The sequence below is a fragment of the Plectropomus leopardus genome, chromosome 19, assembly GCF_008729295.1.
Source record: "Plectropomus leopardus isolate mb chromosome 19, YSFRI_Pleo_2.0, whole genome shotgun sequence".
In the NCBI taxonomy this organism is placed as follows: domain Eukaryota; kingdom Metazoa; phylum Chordata; class Actinopteri; order Perciformes; family Serranidae; genus Plectropomus; species Plectropomus leopardus.
In genome coordinates, this window is record NC_056481.1 from 9,332,270 (window position 1) to 9,353,094 (window position 20,825).

The 20,825-nt window shown below is 39.8% G+C and overlaps 1 protein-coding gene across 1 annotated transcript; it reads left to right on the forward strand.

Annotated features, from left to right (window-relative positions):
• Positions 1 to 210: 210 nt before the first annotated feature.
• On the forward strand, positions 211 to 17,463 carry c19h10orf90 (chromosome 19 C10orf90 homolog). Its single transcript, XM_042508222.1, has 8 exons — positions 211 to 804; positions 3,731 to 3,797; positions 7,116 to 7,207; positions 9,549 to 10,863; positions 13,725 to 13,874; positions 14,169 to 14,299; positions 15,589 to 15,760; positions 17,396 to 17,463. Exons 1-8 carry the CDS (start codon positions 211 to 213, stop codon positions 17,461 to 17,463), a joined length of 2,589 nt encoding a protein of 862 aa, XP_042364156.1.
• Positions 17,464 to 20,825: the final 3,362 nt, after the last annotated feature.

Consider the following 20,825-nt stretch of genomic DNA (forward strand, 5'->3'; position numbering starts at 1 on the left):
TCTTAACAGTATTCTGATACCTTCTCATAACAGATCTGTTACGATGACCTCCAGCATTCTTGTAGCTACTAATTCCTTGCAGAGCATTTCTGGCATGCCTCGTGGTAAGAGGTCCAGCTGAGCCAGGGGAGTCTAATACCTCCACTGTAAAGGGCTTTTATTGTGGGCTGCAACTCGAGAGCTGTGAGTGGTTACCTGAGCTCCAGAGGGATGACTCTCCGCAGGCCAGCTGCCCACCTACGAAGAGCTCCGAGCTGGCGGAGATCAGGAGATGAGTCCTACTGGGAGAGCTTGATACCAGAGGGGGAAATTTTGCCCCGTGTTTCTCGTCCTCATCATGCACCTCGGCCCCAGAGTGCAATTGAAGGGCGCCAGCTGGACGGCTGGCTGGAGCACCTGCAGAGGATAGAGAGCGAACTTCTCAGAGCCCCAGTTCATGATCAGGTTCCAGCTTTCAGTGATCGGACAACATCCATGCCTGCTCTCGACAAAGAGCCGACAGGACGTGCCTGGAGAGAGCCGGGGATTCGTTCCTTCAGCAGGGGTTCATCTTCATGTGGGAGTCCCAGCCTGTGTGACAGTTCACTGGGAAGCCAGGAGTCGCTCCAAACTGGGTTTCTTCCCCACCCAGAGCGAAGAGGAGGCTGGGAGAGAGCTCATATGATGCAGACCCCAAAGAAGGAGCAGGCTCAACTTAGTAATCTTGCTCCAGTCAAAATTGGATGGCTGCCGATCCAAAGAAGAGTGATGATGGTGGGCGATGCTTGCAACCAAAACCAGTTTTTGGACCACTCTGCTGGCCAGGTAAAACATAAAACACTTTTACAAAAGCCTCAAGCATATACTCCAAAAAATCTTTAAAGTTACTGAAAATCTTCTATCTACATTTAAATAAATAAGATTCGAATAATTAAGAGAAATACAGACATTTGCAACCTTTTACCTTCTGAAATTAAGATACCCTGTTCATTTTGGCAGGCCTCACCACCAGAGCTGTATATGGTGAGAATCTTGTGATATGATACATGTCACCTCAGAGGGGTTATGATTCATTAAACTGCAATACAGTAAGCAAGGTGCACCCTTTATGACTCTTTGTTTAATATGCACATGGTCATAAACAGTATTTTCAAAAAAAAATGGACGTAGTCACTGTGGTGCCTTGAATTTGGCATTTTGGACCACGCCATCTTGGATTTTTTTTTTTGCCAAAAGTGACCCTATTTGGCCCAAAGAGGCAGCCCCGGGGGAAGTTGCTAGCTGGGTTACCCCAGTGCATTGACAGCTATGGTTAACTGCGACAATGCTATTGCTAATGTGTGCTAGCGAAAGACTTAAAACAATTAAAACAAAGTGTACTTACCGCAAAAATGAAGCATCTTACTCTTCAGAGCAAGCATCACAGACGGACCTCGGACCCGTGGCTAAGTTATAATAAAATGTAAGAATGGGAACAATTACGTTCACGGAGCGGTATTTTCTTTTTCGACGGGCGCCACTACTCCAGTTATTACGGTAAGCGTTTACCGCCTCAAACTAGACAATAATATCGATTGTTGACGTTTTGCTGCGCAGAACCGCGGAAGAGAAATGTGGAAAGTGAGATGATATGGCGACTTCACTGTAATACCTCCATGGGATACGGCCTGCTCCAAAGCAAGGAAAGTAGAAAATAATTGTTTAAAAAGAGAGAGAGGCTGCTCCACCCTGTAAGCCTTAATTTCATTTTGCTCGGAAAGTAAAGGCAGTAGAAAATAATGTGAAAAAAAGAGAGAAAAGAGGCTGTTTGCACTTTTAAAGGGATTATGGTCTGTCTTCTTTGTAATGGAGGCCTGAAGTTCATTGTGTTGGGACTAACTTTATGTAGAGGCAGCTATTTGTTTTCCATGCAAGTGCCTTAATGTGTCTGTATGTTAAAATTGATGAAAATTGACAATAATTATCGTTGAAATGATATGGAATTTTATGTTGTTGGTTTTATTTGATAGACAGTATGAGGTTTAGGAGCTTTGTTGGGAGGTTTTAGTAGTAGTTTTAGTACCTGGACCTCTTTGAATTTTAGTTGAATACCCCTGCTGTAGAGGGTCTTTTAGCACAACCAAATGCTGAAAAAAAGACAACAAAAATATCACAGTTAGCTTTAGTAATCTGAAAACACACTGAAATAGCGACAGTTAAGGCTATGCCTATACTTTGTGAACTGAAATTGAAAATTGAGTCTAGGATATCACCACAGTTATGTTACTTTAACAACGTTGTGGCAGTGGTAGTAACTTGTGAATGGACATTCAACTATAAAGGTGGCCCTTAATTATGCATAACTTTAACCCTCAATAACATTTAAAAAGATGAGTCTTACACAAAAATTCATCCCCTAAACAATTGTCATGAAATGGGAAAGTAGCTAAAAGCATTTTATTTTATTTTATTTTTTAATTTATTAATTTTTTTTTTTTTAAATTGTACAAGGCAGTAAACATGTCTGTTTGGTATTTTTTCTGTTGCAAAGTTTGCATTTTTACATTGGTGTCTATGGAGACTAACTTTTGTAGCCAGCCCCAAGTGGCAGTTTGAGGAACTGCAGTTTTTGGCACTCCTCTGTTGGCTTCATTTTCATTCAAATGGCTGTAGATAGATTACAACACTGCCATCTAGTGTGTAAGGGTTAAACAACAAAAAAAAATCCATACAGTTTCGCAAAACATAATATTGAAATCTACAAGTGTATCAATATTTCCTTACACCCTTACTCACTACTCTTATAGGAGATTTATTTTGGAGCACCGAGAATTCTTCTCAGAGACTCCTCCTGGCACAACATATGTGTCTGTGCTTTAGGGTATCAACCTGTTAAAGCAGGCCTTTGCAGAGCCTCTGGACTGATTTACCCTGGATTTGGCTCTGACATCCTCTCAGGCTGTGTGACTGTGATTCTGACTTGTTAGTGAGACAGTGTAAGCTCTGCAAGTCTGAAGGTAAAGTGCTGTGTAATGGAGGTGATGGCGCGTGTAGTGCCAGGCAAGGCAGACTAAAACACACAGAGTGCCACAGAGAGCCATTTGTAGTCAAGTCTCTGTTACCCGGGGAGAAGGCAGAGCTCCGGCATCCTTTGAAAACAGCTTACTCTGCAGGAACTCCACGCATTCTCGAAAGGTTTACGACTCATTTGGAGCTGTGGTGGCAGAGATTGAGCTTTGTGCCCTGAGAGGATGCAAGTCAATGTACAGAGAAACTTCAGTGGGAGTATTACCCAGTGAACTGATAATGTGACTTCAAAATCAATAAGTTGCTGCGCTGTACCAGAGGTTCGACTGAATTGATGCACACAGTACATCCCTTCCCTTGTGACTCCTCAATGAAAAGAGAACATTATGTGAAGTTGGTGTGGAGTTTTGTTTTTGTATTTTCCACAGTAACTTAAATTAAAAATCTGTTGATTTGAGCTGATATTTATGAGCGCAAGTTCTGAAAGATTACACTTAAAGGAATAGTTTTTTGGTGGAATACACCTCACTTTCTTTGCAGAGCTTTACATGAGAGGATTGATGCCATTTACAAGAGTAAGAGTGTTATTGATCTTCTCATCTAACGCTAAGCAAGAACGTGTTTCTAACAAATTATCAAACTTTTCTTGTAAATGTGTGAGATGCCATGTTTTCTAACAAAGAAAGTCTATTTTTTTAGGTACTTTTTGTATGAAAACACATTTTCTAATGAGCCTTTCTTACAGGTGAAATTGAAACAAGCGATCACTCCAACATTTCAGAAAAATCGAGGAACAGCCAACAGGCACCAGGGTATGTAATGCCATGCAATTTGCCGTATCAGTGTACAATCACTTGTATAACTGCCAACACATGCACAATTATGCAAGAGTGATCATTATGTAAGAGTTGTACCTTAAAGCAAGTACACCAAACCAAAATTAAAAACATGAAGCACAACAGAGAATTCTCAGAAATACACAAAGCTTCCGTTTCAATTGATGCTTAGTGCCTGATCAGCACAGGGACAAATATGACCGTGGGGTAACTGCAGGGGCCGGGTTAGCCAGAGGCAGAACAAAAGCTTATTTCAGGGCTGACTTGCCACACAGTTTACCTGCCTCTAATCAGCTCCTTGCAGCAGTGTTGCCCCTGTCCTCTTTCAAACACTCCGCACTGACAGAGTGTATGAACACTTTAAACAACCCCCGCAAAACAAAGTCAATTTCAAGTACAAGTGGTCCCGACTGTTGTGCCTCAGTATTCTGGCAGGATTGCAGGTAAAGGAAATAGACGTTGGTTGGCTTGAAAAGCGGAGGAGAGGGAGGAGGAGGGAGAGGGAGAATGATAAGGAGAGATGCAGACTGATTGGAGAAAGAGCTCTGTTAATCTTTGGACATGGCAGCCCCACACTCGCTGAGTTTGATCTGAGGTTTGATCTTTCAACCCTGTCCTTGTTTATACATAGATTATCCTTGCAAGGTTCGGGGCAGTTTGCAGAAATCAAAGTAATCCATCCATGGCAGCAAGGAACTTTGATAGAAAGGACTGATGTTTTAAAGGTAAAGTTAACGCCAAAATCATAAATAAACATTCTTCCTCCTACCTGTAGTGCTGTTTATCAATCTAGATTGTTTTGGTGTTAGTTGCAGTGTGTTGGAGATGCCTGCCTTCTCTCCAATATAATAGAATTAGATAGCATTTGGCTTGTGGTGCTCAAAGTGGCATAATAATAATAATACATTTAAAAAAACTTAACAATAATGTTTCTTTCCAGAGATTATGTCCTGGTTACTCAAGCAGGCTGTTCTCATGCACTGTTTGTACTTATACTTACAAAAAGTAATGCACCGCAATATATATATAGCACTCAATCATGAACAATTTGTGTAGAATCCATGTACTTGGGAAGGCTGCCTTCTCATGACCAATGTGTTGATGGAAATAAAGAGAAAGTTGTATAAAGAGCAAAAATCTGTCTAGTGAGGCAGTTTGCATAGTGGATGGTTCACAAAACACAGGACTTTCTCCCAGGAGAGCGGTGATTGTGTCCTGTGTGAAGTTATTGTAGGGTATGTTGTCACCGTGTTTCTTTTCCTAAACCTAACCTATGTAACTTTTCTTGCCTTAACCTACCTTGTGTAATTTTACGTCAAGTACATAACATGAAAGCGCCATTCATTGGGCACTAATTCATAAGATAACCTACAAACTGATGTATGTGGATATGTTGATTCAAGATAATCCACAGACTTTGTTGTGAGCAGTTTAATGCAGCAACTATTTTCTTCTATTGTCTTACCACAGAACTACATCCATCAACTGTATTACAGTACAGACAGCTCATGTAGTACCACTGAGCTAGCTAGGACACCCGTAATGTTTACATCTCTTGCTGTCACGAGCGCAAGCCTCTCGTCCGTGAGTAGATTCGCACTTCCTTCTGCATGGTGACACAGATGGTAATTTGATAGAAAAAAAAGTTCTAATACATAAAAACTGACCACAACAATGTCTGTGGGTTATCTTGAGTCATGATTTCTGGAAAAGGACATCGATGTTGAGTTTTTAATATGTATTTTTTGGCGCTTTGAATACCACAAGCCGAGTGCCATCTTGTTCCATTATGTTAGAGAGAAGGCAGACATCTCTATGGACAATATCTCCAACACTTGGAAACTCACAACAAAACAATCTAGATTGATAAACAGTGCTGCAGGTTAGAGGAAACACATGTATTTTTTGTTTTAGGATGAACTGTTCCTTTAAATACCATGAATCGTATTAACATCACTGCTATGTAAAAGATAAATGCACAGGCTGTGTCAATACAATGAAAAGTATACTCATGTCTTATTAGATGTTGATAAAGCTCCATATAATACAGGTTAAATGTTCATATTTTCAGTGAATTCACAGGGAATAAATCTATGCAGGTGCATGTACACAACAAATTGGCCGAGGCTGATATCCCAGTCATAAGCGGAAGACAGATGATCAACAAGAAACAAGAACCTCTGTGCAGGACTGAATCCAAATATGTCTTGTTTCGATGCTTGCTGCCTTTACTCAGCTGTCAGTACATTTAAATCCGCAATTCCACACCCGACACCAAATGAAACTATCAGAAATTCTAACCGCAATTATTCCAACAAGAGCTGACTCGGTTACACTCCAGCTAGCAAATGATCCCACCTCTTTCTCATTCTCTTTCTCCCACTTTCTGGATGTTGCTGACAACCCTTGCCGAAGTAGTTTTAATCAGGCTTGGGGTCTTATTGCAGACACTTAGTGCCCTCTCCCTCCACAAAAATCACATTTAACAAACTTAAAACGGCCTGATGTTAATGAGAAAATGATAATAAAACTGGATCTTGTGCTCCAAGGGCCTTCTTGTTTAGACAGGCAGACCAATTTTCACTCTGCTCACACGTACAATTTAGATAAAACTCACGAGGATGGGGAATAAATTGGGAGGGTGGGGACTTTAGAGGGTATTTGCCATATGGCCTTGCTTCTTTATTTTCCTCTTGGATATGAAGCTGCTGTTGATTTAGAAAAAAAGGTTATTTGAGCTCAGCTGTGAAGGTAATGAGAGAGGCTCTTTTCAAGGGGGCACAAGTCGGTGTGGGGCCTTTTATGCAGTAATGGCAGAAACCCCAGACCACCTCTAAAGACGATCCTTTATTCTCCGGATGTAATCACATTTGCAAAGCGGTGCAATTGTCACATTCTCTCTTGTTTTTTTCCCCTTAAAATGGAAAACACCGCACATTACCCACACTGCATTCAAGGGGTTATCCCAAAGTGAGAGCCAGTCGCCATGGTAACAGCAGCAGGTGGAAATGCAGCCAGGCAGGGAGTGAGGGCGGCAATAGAGTATCAGTCAGGGCTAAGAGGCAGACCAGTCAAGTCACTGTGTCTCCTGAGGAAGCAGAGAAGTGGCTCCGGGGTGGTGCTGGATTCACTTTACTGTGCCAACGTCAATTATTGACAGTGTCAACATTGCCACACAGTCAGAGGAGTGTGTGTGTGTGTGTGTGTGTGTGTAAAAGAGAAAGCGAGAAAGAGGGGGGGGCATGTCTTGTGAGGAATGTGACAGGGGATCATTTGTTTTGCCTTTATACATAGATGGAGAGGTGGAGAGAAGTCACACCAGTCCGAGTGTTTTGGGTGTGAAGACGTGGCAGACATCTGATCAAGGCTCTCCTAATTTTAAACAGGTAACTGATAACCCAACTGCTGTGATTGTTTTTCACATTTTTTTACAGCTCAGGAGATGGTGGATGTTAGTGGATCTGTGTGTGATAGGGAGTGCATAATAAGTCTGTCAGCATACTGAGAGGACATTAAAGTTCCAGTGGATTCAGGGGGATATACTGGCAAAAACGAAACATAATCTGATATGTATGTTTTCTTTAGCGTGTAATCACCTGAGAATAATAAATTGTTGTGCTTTCAGTACCTTCGAATGAGCCGTTTACATCTATATAGGATGATATTGCACCACCATGTTTCTACAGTAGCCCAGAACAGACAAACCAAACACTTGCTTCCTACATATTCTGAACCCATATCTTTTCGACAAGAGTCTCATTTACATGAAGAAATAACAATAAATAATCACTTGTGTTCACAAGCCATCACTTTTAAAATTGAGGGAAATGACACATATTTATGATAGAGCATCCCATAGGATCAGTGATTAATTACAGCTTTTCAGATTGTTGAATTTAGGATTAAAAAACAAAAAACACCATCTGCAGAGCTTGGAAGAGAGGCTAAAAAAATCAGAGAAAAAATATATCAGGTCAAAGCTTCAGTAGGTCATCAGAATGCAGAGCAGTCACTGAAATAAAAAAGAGAAATGACTTAGATCAACACAAAGGCAACTGGCTGATGGCACACTTCTTTGCTTTATGGATCATTATCAGCACAGATGTCAGTGTCTGTATGCTGCCTGTCTGCTGCTGCTGCTGCAATTACCCAGGACTTTGCAAAATTAGATATTTGTACAGATGGCAAACAATGTCTAATTGTCACCTTATACTGGATGTAAGTGCGCTAAATTGTCTGCAGCTTTATTTAGTACTGACTAACTGTCATAATTTTAAGTTATCTAATGAGTGGATTTGTGTACGTTTGACTTTGATCATATGAGAATTACATCAGGGGTATACAGTAGGTGTCTTTTTACTTCAAAGTTTGTTCTCTTTGGTTAATATATTTTATTATGTATTTTTATGCAAAAGCACAGCTGGTTAAATTTTCTCAAACATAAATTTGTAAATTACATTCTTAGTTTAGAAATGAGCTTCATGCAATGTTAACAAATTAGGAATCAGGGCAGTATGTCACATCATAAGCCTGCTGGTGATTAGACATATCGCCACGCTCCATAAAGCACCATTAAAATATTCTGCAGCGGCACCCACAGAATTTTTTTATAGTGGTGGGCAGCTGGGGCTACTGAAAATCTTATGGTGGCATCAAGCAGCAACCAGCAAAAATCAAGCAAATGTCTAAAGTGCCAAAAACTGCAGTTCCTCAAATGACCACTTGAGGCTGGCTCATGTTAAAGGCACGTTAAAATGCCAAACTTTACAGCAGAAATAAAGATGTTTACAGCCAAGTGCAAAAAAATGGATGTATTTTTATATCAGTCATCCGTAGCCATAATTAAGGACATTCAGAGGTGTATATACTTGTGGACGGCGTCTGAAAGCAACAAAAGAAAAGCGATGTAATTCCAGGTTTCAAAGGGTTACAAAAATGCATGCTGATATACTATGGTTTCTTTTTTAATAGGTAATGTTTCTAATCATCTAATGTAACATTTTGAGTTCCACAATAACCCTGTTTTAATGTTTTATGTATATATTTTAGTGTAATTCATTGTTTTTCAAATAGGCTAGTTGTCATTCGTTCTTTATACATACAATAATATCTTTAATTTGAACGAGTACATTGATTGTAAAGAACAAAACATTTACTAGAAACAAGCCTACTCAAGTTTAAGTGATTAGCGATTGTATCAGGGAACTTGTGGACTCCTGGCCACCCCTTAGTGGCGCCACTGATTCTAGCCCAAGAACCAGAATCTTTGCTTTTTGCTTCTCGGTTTCTATTGAGGATAGAGTCTCATTGTGATTCTGTGAGGGATAAGTCACGCTGTGTGTTGGCTCTGCCTGCTGCTGCTTCCATTGCTACTGGGGCATTCACTGTGTCAAGCATAGGGAGAGTCATCTGACTAAAGAACAAACAGCAAAGCCCTTAAGAAAGACGAGACAGCTGACCCGCTGTTGAAACGTTATATTAGAGAGATGTCATATTGTCAATATGTCACGCCGTATTCAATGAGGTTATGCTGCATTTTCTGTAGTTGCTGCTTGAACACAGGAGCTCAAATTGGCAAGTACAAAACATACAGCATATGTTTTATTGTGTTCATTAATGACAAAAGATTTAGCAGGAGACATTAGCAACAACAGAAGGGTGGGCTGGGTTTCCATGCATAATTAAGGATATTTATCACATAGAATCTCTTTTATCCACATGCTGTAGGTGCCAGAAAAACGCAGCTTTCCTGCTAACGAAGGGGACAGACCTGTAGGCTGGCAAGCTCTGAGGCGAGGCTGGAATACCAACAGGGTGTCGGCTTTCCCTGGAGGCAGCCGGTCCAATGAGCTCCCCACAGGGACCAGCTCAGACCCCAACAGGAAGTCGTCTCTGATGAAAGCAACCAACACAGACCCCCTCAAGCATACTCCTCTGCAGCGAACAACTTTTGCTGATCCCTGCAAACCAAACACTCTGCTTCAAGGGACAAATAACACAGATACGTACAAGTCACCTTTGCGGAGAACTGGCGGTGTTCAGCCAATGAGAGCAACAGCCCCGCTGTGTGAAACAAACAGCATCTCACAGCCTTCACATATACAGACAAACTCTGCTGTAACTACACTCATCCCTCACAACAAAGCCGGCTTCTCCTCCATCACCATTTCATCAAGGAAAGTAAGCAGATCGGCCAGTTTGCCCGGATCCGGCAGCCACTCTTCCCGCTCCAGTGAATCCCCTTCTCCGCCATTAGCACACCAATCCATGGATGCAAACTCCCAGCAGGTCACAGTGCAGAGGAAGGCCACTATAGTCAAAGTGACAGAGCAAAGGACGATGTCTAGCCCTGTCCAAAGCACAGAAACAGCAGGGACCCCACCAGCTAGCCATGGTTTGGATACAGTGGTGCACAGACGAAAGGCTACCATCATCAAAGTGACAGAGCACAGAGAGAGCTACAGTCCAGCCAAGGCAGGATCTGGGACGAGGCACCCAGATTACAGACACAGCTACTCAGAGGGACTGTACAAGGAAAACAGCATGTGGAGTCAGGGAAATCACCACAACGCAGCACCTTCATATCACAGTCTGGATTCCACAAACTCCGCACCAAACACTTCAGATGTCGCAAAAAACAGTGGAACACTACACAGATCCACGCTGAGTCTTTTTGTGAGCAACCCCCCTGCTATAGCAGCACCCGCTCCCTCAGGGGTTTCTCCAAAGGCTGTTGGACCGAGATCGGACAGGCCACACAGACCACTGAGCTGCTATGGCAATATGTTTGGACACACTGAGCCCAGCAAGGAGAATTTGACACAACCAGCTGCCAGGAAATGGAGCTTTGGGCTTCCACAAGAGACCAAAATCAACCCTGTGAACTTCGACAGTAGTTTCATCAGCACTCAAACAGCAGTGAAAGAAGCAGGTCAGCTAGTGGCAGACACCCTTAAGCCAAACGGAGCCCAGAAAGAGAGATCGCCGCCAGAGAATGCGGTGAGGAGCGTGTCCCCCTGTCTAACGCTCATCAAGGCCCCGGGTAGGTTTCTCTGTCCCACTCTGACAGTCTTCTTGTCAGCACACAGGCTCCCTTTGTCTCTGATCTACATTTTCAAAGGATGGCGATGTCTAAATATACACCTCCTCTGTGCCATTCGCGTGTTCTAGCTTCAAGTTATTACACTCTGTAGCATTCTGGGGCCGAACTCTCAGGTTTGATATTGTCTTTCACCTTTGATGTCTTATTGATAGGCCTTATTAGATTGCGTTGAGATTATTCCTTTATCTGCTGCCTTGAGCGCCATTGACAGTCATGCCAGATATCTGTGGCGATGTCAAACTGCTTCGCCTAGACACAGAGGCCCACTGGCACCTACAGACGCTTTCTCATTTTCACCTTCTTTCATTTTCCCACGCATCCCTTTGCATGTATAATCTATTCTGGTCCCTGTTTTCACTGACAGCACAGGGGAGGAAGAGAAATCACAAGCTGCTAAACATGGTGAAAATAAAGTATCAGGATGTGTTCGAATCAATTTTAGCATCCAGATCCTGCAGTGTAGCTATCAGATTTGGGTGTTTTCTTTGTAGTAATCATGTTGTGTGGACAAAAATCTCTTTACATAGTCATATTGGGGGACTCATCAGCCATTTGGGGGCCAAAATCCAGTCTCAAAAAGCTACTTTTTTACTTCAGGTTTGAGGCTTTTGTTCTGGTTAAGGTTTAACTAAGGAAAGCAATGTTAAAGGAATAATATATGTCCCTTACCTAAGCCAAAATTAAAAACACAACTCCCTCCGCAGTGCTTACTTTTTAAAAAAAAAAAAATGCCTGACCTGTTTTGCAGTATACCTCCCCCCCTCACAAGTAACAAACAGTCCCTGTCCATAAACACCTGGGGAGGACAATGCAGCGAGTACAAGCACATGCAGATCATCTAATCCAGTAAAAGTCTACTAAGGTGTTTACACGATGGAATTACTCAGCTTTCAGTCGACATATCTGGATGTGTTAGTCCAATTTCAAGAAATTCGATTTAGTGCGATTTCAGTTAGACTAACATGTTTACATGAATTTTAAAAGTTACGTTTTAGTCAGACTGACACAATAATTGAATTATTTCTAACATCATGTAAATGTACCGTGTGTTATGGTGAATTTGTAAAGAATCAAACAACAGAAAATTTCTGAAGAATCGAGCAAAAGGAGGGCCACATTTAACAAAAGCAAAACTCTATCACAGCGTCAGTTTATAAACTTCTACGCAACCTGTGCAGTATAATCTCGCTGAAACATCACTATTTTAAACAAATGTTCATGCAACTAGCATGCCTGGGTAGTTAAACTCTGCTCATGCGTTCCATCAAATGCATGAGCGTAGAAATGCTACTCGTCTGTGTGTGAGACGGAGACGGTGTTTATGCGGATGACACACCAAACCAACATCAAATAACTAAGAGGCAAGCAGTGCATTGCAGACACACTTGTGTCAGCTTGTTCGTTCTGTGCCAGCGTAAGAGGAAATAACTCTCCATGCCAGCAAATGGCGTTAGTCTGTAATCTCCATTCAAAAAGGAAACTGGAAGACTGTCATGATGCAAGTTAGCCAGTTAGCCCATTAACAACACAATCCGGTGTTGAAAGAACAAAACATTTTTACCGTGTGCCAGTAAATAACAACACAAATCATCAGGAAATGCTTCTTCTAAAGAGTTCAATGGCTAATCTTATTTAAGTTAAAGGGCCTTTACTCCAAATCAGTAAGAATTTTCTCTATTTTTGGATTCTTCATTCACTGACTCCACAGTGATGAAGAATCCAAAGGTAATAAGTTGGTTTTAATATTGAAAAAACACTCCTCCCAGCACCTCCACAGTTCAGTTTTATGTCATGATAATGTAGTTTGCACAAAAATCCAAATGAATGTGACTATTTGTGGTTTCACACAGGGTTATGTGCTGGACTATTTCTTGGCCGGGTACAATCAAACATGTTAACTGATGAGCCTGGATTTGGACAGAGCCAATTTAGCTGTTTGCCTCTGCTTCCTCTCTGTATGTTTTGCTGAGCTAATCTTCTTTTGGCTTTGGCTTCATATTTAATGTAGAAATATAAGAGCGGGATCAATCTTCTTATCTTGGCAAACTTAGTGAATATTTCCCAAAATGTCAACGCTTATTGCTTTCAAGTTAAGGTAAACCTCTATGGAATGGCTGCAGAGATGTTTTAAAATGTTTGGCTGCAAGTGCAAGTCTTAGTAAATTGCACATTAAGATGCAAGTTCTCTCTATGCTTTAGTTAAATAATGAAATATAAGATGTTGGGCCATGCAAGGCCTGACTGGTGCTTTCTCATTTTATTTTTATTGCTCCAGAATATCTTTGCTTTAACTTTTAAGACAGTTCTTTAGGCAGTCAAGTCACAAGTCTTTTTCTGTGACTTCACTCTCACTGAAGTCAACTTTTTAAATCCACAGTTCTTCAGTTGGTACAATATCCTCACAATTGAAATGTATTTTGATGATGCAAAACTATGGCCAAAATGGTCAGCTCAAGCTATTGTTTGGGAACTCTGAATATTCAGGTGAATTAGTTACACTAGGAAGGAGTTTTCTGCTGAGCGTGTGTGTTTTTCCAGTCACGATGTCTTTTCTCTGTATGAAATTATTAATTATTCCTTAATCACATTCATTAAGAGTGTCATCAATTAATTACAGAGGCCTGAGGCAACATAATTTAAATTCAACGTTTGATACAGTCAACCTCCAGATGAGGCAGGACATTATGAAATGGTGTTAATATCTTCCTGTGGTGCACAGCAGCCAAAATGGCAGCTCAACAACAGCCGGTGTCACTGTTTTACTTACTCTTCACTTACATCAAAGTCCTCTCGCCTTTCAGATCCCCACTCAAATCAGTCTCAAGAGGAAGTGCTTGCCCTCAATGCGGCTGCCATCATAGCAAATATCAAACTCCAAAGACAACTCAGTAAGAAGAAAACAAATGGCAATTCTAAGGAGGACTCCACAACATCACCTCGGGAAAATACAGGTATTATTACTCTCTCTCTCTTCCCCTTACATGTATTCGTAATTTTTCACCCTAATAAAGCACTGATCTTTGTTGCTGTTAACTGAAAATTTGTGTTACAGAGCTACATATATAATTGCATCAATACAAATCCAGTGAAATTCCTTGGTGCTTACATACTGTGCAGATTTGACTCATACCAGGAACTAATATGTCATGGCAGGCCCAGAGGGCTGTGGCGCATTGCGCCAGGCATTTGAAGTCATGGCAGGTGTAAATGAGACGCAAACAATTTGATTTTCTCTGCCTTGGTAGTGACAGATGGAGGGAAATGTATGAAGCCACAACCTGATCAAAGAACAATGCAGCGCCGCAACCAGCCTCATGCTGCATTTGCTGCACTCAGTCCTGACCCTGAAAGGTCACCTCAAGCTATTTCTCTTCAGGTGAGTTCAGAGGTTTTTTTCATAGCCAATAAAACAAAAGGTTTGGAATTTACTGTAATTCTCCAAATAAGAGTCTTTGGCATTCAGATATGAAAGAAGATTTGTGTGAGATCCTGCAGATCCTGTGTCTGTTTGTACGATATGTTTGTGTGCTGCAGCCAGTATAACCAGATACATTACATTTGCATGTAGCCCAATGGTCAAAACTTTACATTTTAACAGTGCTTTTGTTAACATGTGGTTAGAGTGGAGCACAAAAAACATGATTATAGTCAGGGGAAAAAATCATGATTTGGTTAAAAGTACCCAAAATATTGATGTCTCTGTAAAAATCAGTTTTTATACCACTATCCCCTCTGCAAAAACAGCGATGGATCGCTGCAAACAATCCCATTTAGTGCCTTAAAAGACCATGGAAATACAAGAACAGGTCACTAAAACACAATAATAGGTCTATACAAAAGACCCATGTTTGGTGCTTAAAAATCTGCTGGTCACTACAAAATACCTTTCCTACATTTAATGACCAAAAAGCTGCTGTAAAACAGTGAAAGGTTGCTACAAAACACCAATGTTCGGAGCCTAAAAAGTTGCTGGAAAAAACAATGACAGGTTGCTACAAAACACCCATGTTAGGTGTCTTAAAATCCACTGGAAATACAGCGACAGGTGGCAACAAAACACCCATATTTAGTGCTTAAAAAGCTGCTGGAAAAACAGCGACAGGTCACTAATAAACACCCACACTGAGTGGCTAAAAAGCTGCTGAAAAACACTGACAGGTTGCAACAAATCACCAACATTTGGTGCAACAGCAATAACTCACTAAACAACCAGCTGTGGTGTTTGTCTTGAACAGTGTTCTGCAGCTCGGAAAGCGTCCTGCCTCGGTGTCATACCATCCACCAAAGGTCAACTCATACATAACAGAAATGTGCCATATGAACAGTCTCTTTCAGCAACTGGACTGTAACCAAAGACTCCTTTTTCTTGAATTGCACTGGAGAAAGCAGTTATTTTTAGAAGAAGAATTTTTTTTTGTTTTCAAAATGTTGTTAATTATCTAACCCTTCAGTTTTATCTTAATCGTCTGGGGACATATCGACCCTCAGGCTGCCAACCACTGAAGTACACTACAATGTCAGCGAAAGGGAATGACACTTTTTTACTGGCTTAAGAGTTGTCCACGGGGTGCCCCAAAGCTATATTCTAGAGCACAGGGAGTTGTAACTGGGTAGTTGCACTTAAGTGTTTTGTCACAAAGAGCAATATGTTTCTGGTTTTGGCAGGACGCACTGCAGAGGTCCAGACCTGACTTCATCACTCGTTCCCAGGACAGACTGCGAGAGCTGGAGCGAAGGGCGCAAGAGAGGAGGGAGCTGGCGTGTTCTGTAGACCCACGGTCGGATGCTGCTCTCAGGCAGAGGAGAGCCCACAAAGCCCGATGTGCCTCTCTGAACGGTACTGTGCCAGCAGCCACCCTCACCTCTCTCATCCACTGTGCTGCCCATTGTCCTAATGCAGCTGCAGTGGCCGTTTGCCACGTCATAATCACACACATACAGACACTGGACAAAGAGCAAGCGGAGGTCATTTTCAGCCAATATGGGTTGTTTTTCAAGACCAGTATTTTGGGATTTAAGCTGATAGGTACCATTTTGCTTAATTTGCACAATATTCACACTTATGTTTTGCTTGCTAAAATCCTCTAATGAAATGAGTTAGCAGCAAGCTCAGTGATCTACCAAAACTGCTCAGTGAAAGGAGTCTATACTTTAAACCCTTTGAAACTTGAACAAATTGGCTTTATTTCGTTCAAATAATCCTAGAAATTACCCAGAAAATTATCATGATTACCAAGTAATTAGTAGAAAGTTACAAAAATACCTGAAAATTACCAGAAAAAAAGAAAGAAAGAAAAGGAAAAAAAGGAATTGACCTTAAAAAAGTGCTTAAAAATATTAATTATTCTGTAACATAATTTTAAATATGTAATTATGATCAAAATAAATATAGTTTTCTGGACATTTTACCTAGCTTTTTATTTTTTTAAATTCTAAATCTACTAAATTATGCAATTTGCAGGACCTTGCTTTCCAGGTTGACATTTATGTCATGTTTTCAAGAAAAAAATCAAACCAATTGGTTCGGGTTCAAAGGTTTAAAAGGTTTCTGAACGCAGTACGAGAAAAGTGATGTTGATCCAGGTTTCAAAGGTTAAAGTACATAAATTGATTTACAGCTAAATGACTCAACAAACTGAATAAAATGCACAAAGACAAGAATATATAATATTTGGGATTGATCACATAACATGCCAAGTATCTAAAATGTAATTAAAGGATGCTTCCAGCCTGACATATCATCAAAACTAATTTGAGGCTGAATGTAAGGGGAAAAACTTGAAGGGGAGAAAAAAAGAGAGGACTGGCACGCAAGGCAAAGCTGTGACTAAAAACAATAAAATGTACTTGAAACAAATGGCTTTATTGCAAATATATATATATGTATATATATTGTTTATGCAATTACTCCTGTGTTGAATAACAAGGTTTCAGAATAATTGCTGGCATTGGATTTCAGCAAAATCTATTTCTGTGACCTTCAAATGTCATTAAGCTCTCGACACAGCGTTCAGTCTGATAAGATTTATATCAGGCTTCTCAATAAACAGTAAAGAATTTAAAGATTTGTGTCAGTGATTTTGTAGCTCTCTCTGCCCTCTACTGGCTGTGATGAAAAAATACACCAGTGAGTCAACAACAGCAGTGAAAGTGACTTTTTTTTTGCACGTGTATATGGGAACTCACAGTTCTGGCACGACAGTGAAGTCATATTTTGTAAAATGTCTTAAGAATCTATTAGAGAAGGTTGAATTCATGTCCTTATTTAAAATAATTTTGTCTGATCTTTCGGGAGATTGCAATATGATCATTCTTTTATGTAAGAGAGGTGGTTTTCATTCTCCTCAAACATGAGAAAAAGCTAGAATGATTTACCGCCATGCTTTTGAGCCTTCAACTCAATCAGCATTGTGTGTGTGTGTGTGTGTGTGTGTGTGTGTGTGTGTGTGTGTGTACATGCTCTTGTTTCCAGATAACCTTTTCAAACCCAGAGATAGAGCCATTACAGGGAAAGAGATGCTGCCGAAATCTAAGCGGTGAGTTCCGTCTCAATCTCTACCTCGTCTCGCTGTCAGATGCCTCGTCTTTGTAGGCAGACGCAGCCTTATCTCGCAGTGCTTTCACGTGTGAAGGTAGAGCCTGTATCAGTGACATCTCCATGCAAAATATGCTACTTTTATTCATCTGCCAAGACTTTTGCACTAATGAAATGTTTTCTCTCTTCCTATTTTTTTTTTTTTTGTGGTAGATATTCCTTTTGATTAGGAAGAAATTTTAGACTAAGGTGGATTTATATAGAATAAAGCGGTGCATGAATAGTGTATGACTGTACCCTATCAATTAAAAAAACAACTAAATTTAAATAAAAAAAAGTGGATTATTTTAAGAATTGTACATGACTAAATTTGTTATTTATTTTTGGATAATATACTTTTTTTGCTGTATGTAAAAATATCAACCCTATACTGTCATTTTTTAAAATTATGAGAGTCACAAAATTATCATTTTGTTACAGTACGCTTGCAGAGGTGAAGAGGAAAAAAGAGGAGGAGAAGAAGAGGGAGGTGTGTTTGAGCAACAGACAGCGAGTTGAACTTTTCAAAAAGGTAATCTCAACATCTTTTTGTCAGAACACAGATGAATAAAACCCATTAAACCTCACTAACCTGCGGTGAAACATCATTCAAACCCCACTGCATGCCAAACCCCCAAATTGGCTAAATTTGGGGGTTTGTATATATATATATATATATATATATATATATATGTGTGTGTGTATGTATATGTATATGTATATGTATATATACATATGTGTGTGTGTGTGTGTGTGTGTGTGTGTGTGTGTGTGTGTGTGTGTGTATATACATATATACACACATGTATATATATATATATATATATATATATATAAAATATATATATATATATATATATATATATTATATATAATATATATAATATTCCTTTTAGTGGAATATACAGTATATGTATATATGTATATGACAGAGGTAGGACCAAGTCACTGTTTTTTAAGTCTCAATTCAATACTTATAAGTCCCAAGTCAAGTCCCGAGTCCTAAACTTTAAATTTCAACTCTTAAACAAGTAATTATTCAAGCATCAAGAGGAATAACACAGTTTACAGAAATAATGAATGTTTTCAGAATGTGGGCCTAAATGCAGAATGGCAGGCAGGTTGTAAATTTAAACAAAGGTGAGCTTTAATGCTGATGAAATCTTCAAAGAGATGCAGGTAGTAAAACTCAAAGTACAAAAGAAATACGAATCCAAACTAAGATAAAGCCAACAAGGAACACAGAAGATACACGACTCAACTCAAAACAAACTCCATACTATAACTGAATATTAACAAAAACACAGGATTGTGACAACAACTTTGTTGGAAGTCTTTGCGTCTCCACCTTGCATGCTTTGTATACTGCAGTTTCTAGTTTTTGTAGACAAATGAAATTGTCTTTGGTATAGTTTTTACCAACTGGTGCTCAGTGACTTAACTTTAGTTCTTCGTGGTTCTCCTGCAGCTTGATTGGATGTCATCACATTTGTTCAAACAAAGTGGATCTGGAGAACTAACGTCAGTTGATTCAGGAAATTAATGTAAATTAATGATTTGTGACATTTCTTGAATAACCGAATAAATACATTTTTAATCTTTTGGCTCGGGGGAAGGTGTCAAGTATTTTTAGGTCAAAAGGCACAAGTCCAACTGTCTTTTGTGTCGATTTAGATTCAAAGTCGAGTTACAAGTCTTTTTTGGTTTTGTCAAGTCTAAGGTCAATAAATTTGTGCCTCGAGTCTGACTTGAGTCCAAGTCATGTGACTCGATTCGACACCTGTAGTAACAGAGAATGTGGAATAAGATGATTTTCCTGCCTTAGTATGTAAGGGAGAAAAAAACTGTATATTAAGAGGTTGAAGAAAATACACTTAAATTAGTGTAAACAGACAGATTCATATGTTCTAGTGGTCATCTCTTAATATTTAAGCACCTCGCCTGCCTATTTTGATCTCCCTGAAGTTCTTCTAAATAAATATGTATGCAGAAGTGATGTACTGAATCACCCGGAAAATATGAAAGCAAACCACCTAAAAACAGCTCGCCACAGTGTTAACAAGTACTTTAGACACTGAACAGAACATTAATTGTGTATATGACCCACAGGCAATTGAGCAAGTAATAGCACACCTTCACATTTTTCAGTAATGGCCAACAATGTATTCCTCTCACAGCAGTGCAGCCCTTGAAAAAAAATGAATGGCTTTAGATCGCCTACTGAGTCCATCATGGTTAACTGAAAAGTCTTTGAGTGTAACACATGAGGTTGAAGGACAGTCATATAAAAACATGAAAAATACAGACACAAGGGGGCGGCTGGGATGCACAGCGTATGTATGGATATTATTCTGTTGAGGCGGACAGGTTGGCCTTGTGGGCTGAATAACAAATTGCAATAAATAATATAAACAGGGCCCGATGTTTACTCTCTCACGCACAGTGATTGATTTGGGTCTTTATCCGCTGTCATAGCGCTCTGATGAAGCAATTTTGTGGTCAATTTTGAAATAGGAATTCACATTTTTATTGAGTCTCTGGTCACTGTTTCTCAATTTTAATCAAATCTGCCCAAATCTGATAATAATAATCATAATTGTAGGGTTGTGGGAATTTTTTAGTATGTGCAGTTTTTATTGTCTCCTTATTTTTATCTTCTTGAACTTTTATTGATTTTTCTCAACAAATAATTAAAAAAGGAAACAGCATATTTAATATACCAAGGAGCACAGATACCTATAAAAGGTTATATTAATAACAACAACAACAATAATAATAATAATAATAATAATAATAATGATAATAATGATGACGATGATGATAATAAATTAACAAATAATAATCTTTTGGTTATTTTTTTCTCCTGCTATTGTTAATTCTGCGTATTTCTAAAAAGAGTCACATTACACTGAGTATTGAAGCTAATGAAGGATTTTTTGAGTTTCCTTGCTTTTAATACAGTCAGCTTCTTATACCACTAGAGGTCGCTGCTGCCAAACTTTTGCTTTTTTTCTTGCATATCTCCCAAGAGTTATTCACAGCAGCTTATCTTTAAAAACTGTGCTTCTTTCTGCATGTGAAGTGGATGTTTTTTTGTGTAATAATATATCAATAACTATCACCCAGAATAGATTTTGATTTGCTGGAGGAATTGTAGACTCATTTTCACCCTGCACTCTCCACCCTTTCCCTCATTATGAGGAGAAACTGTCAACAGTCTCATTGTGCCGAGTGCATGAGGCCCGTGTTCCCCCCGAGAAACAAAAGGCCCTTCAGTGACAGAGAGAGCTACAGTGCAGTGCCACCATTCAGCCGAGCTGCAGGCGGT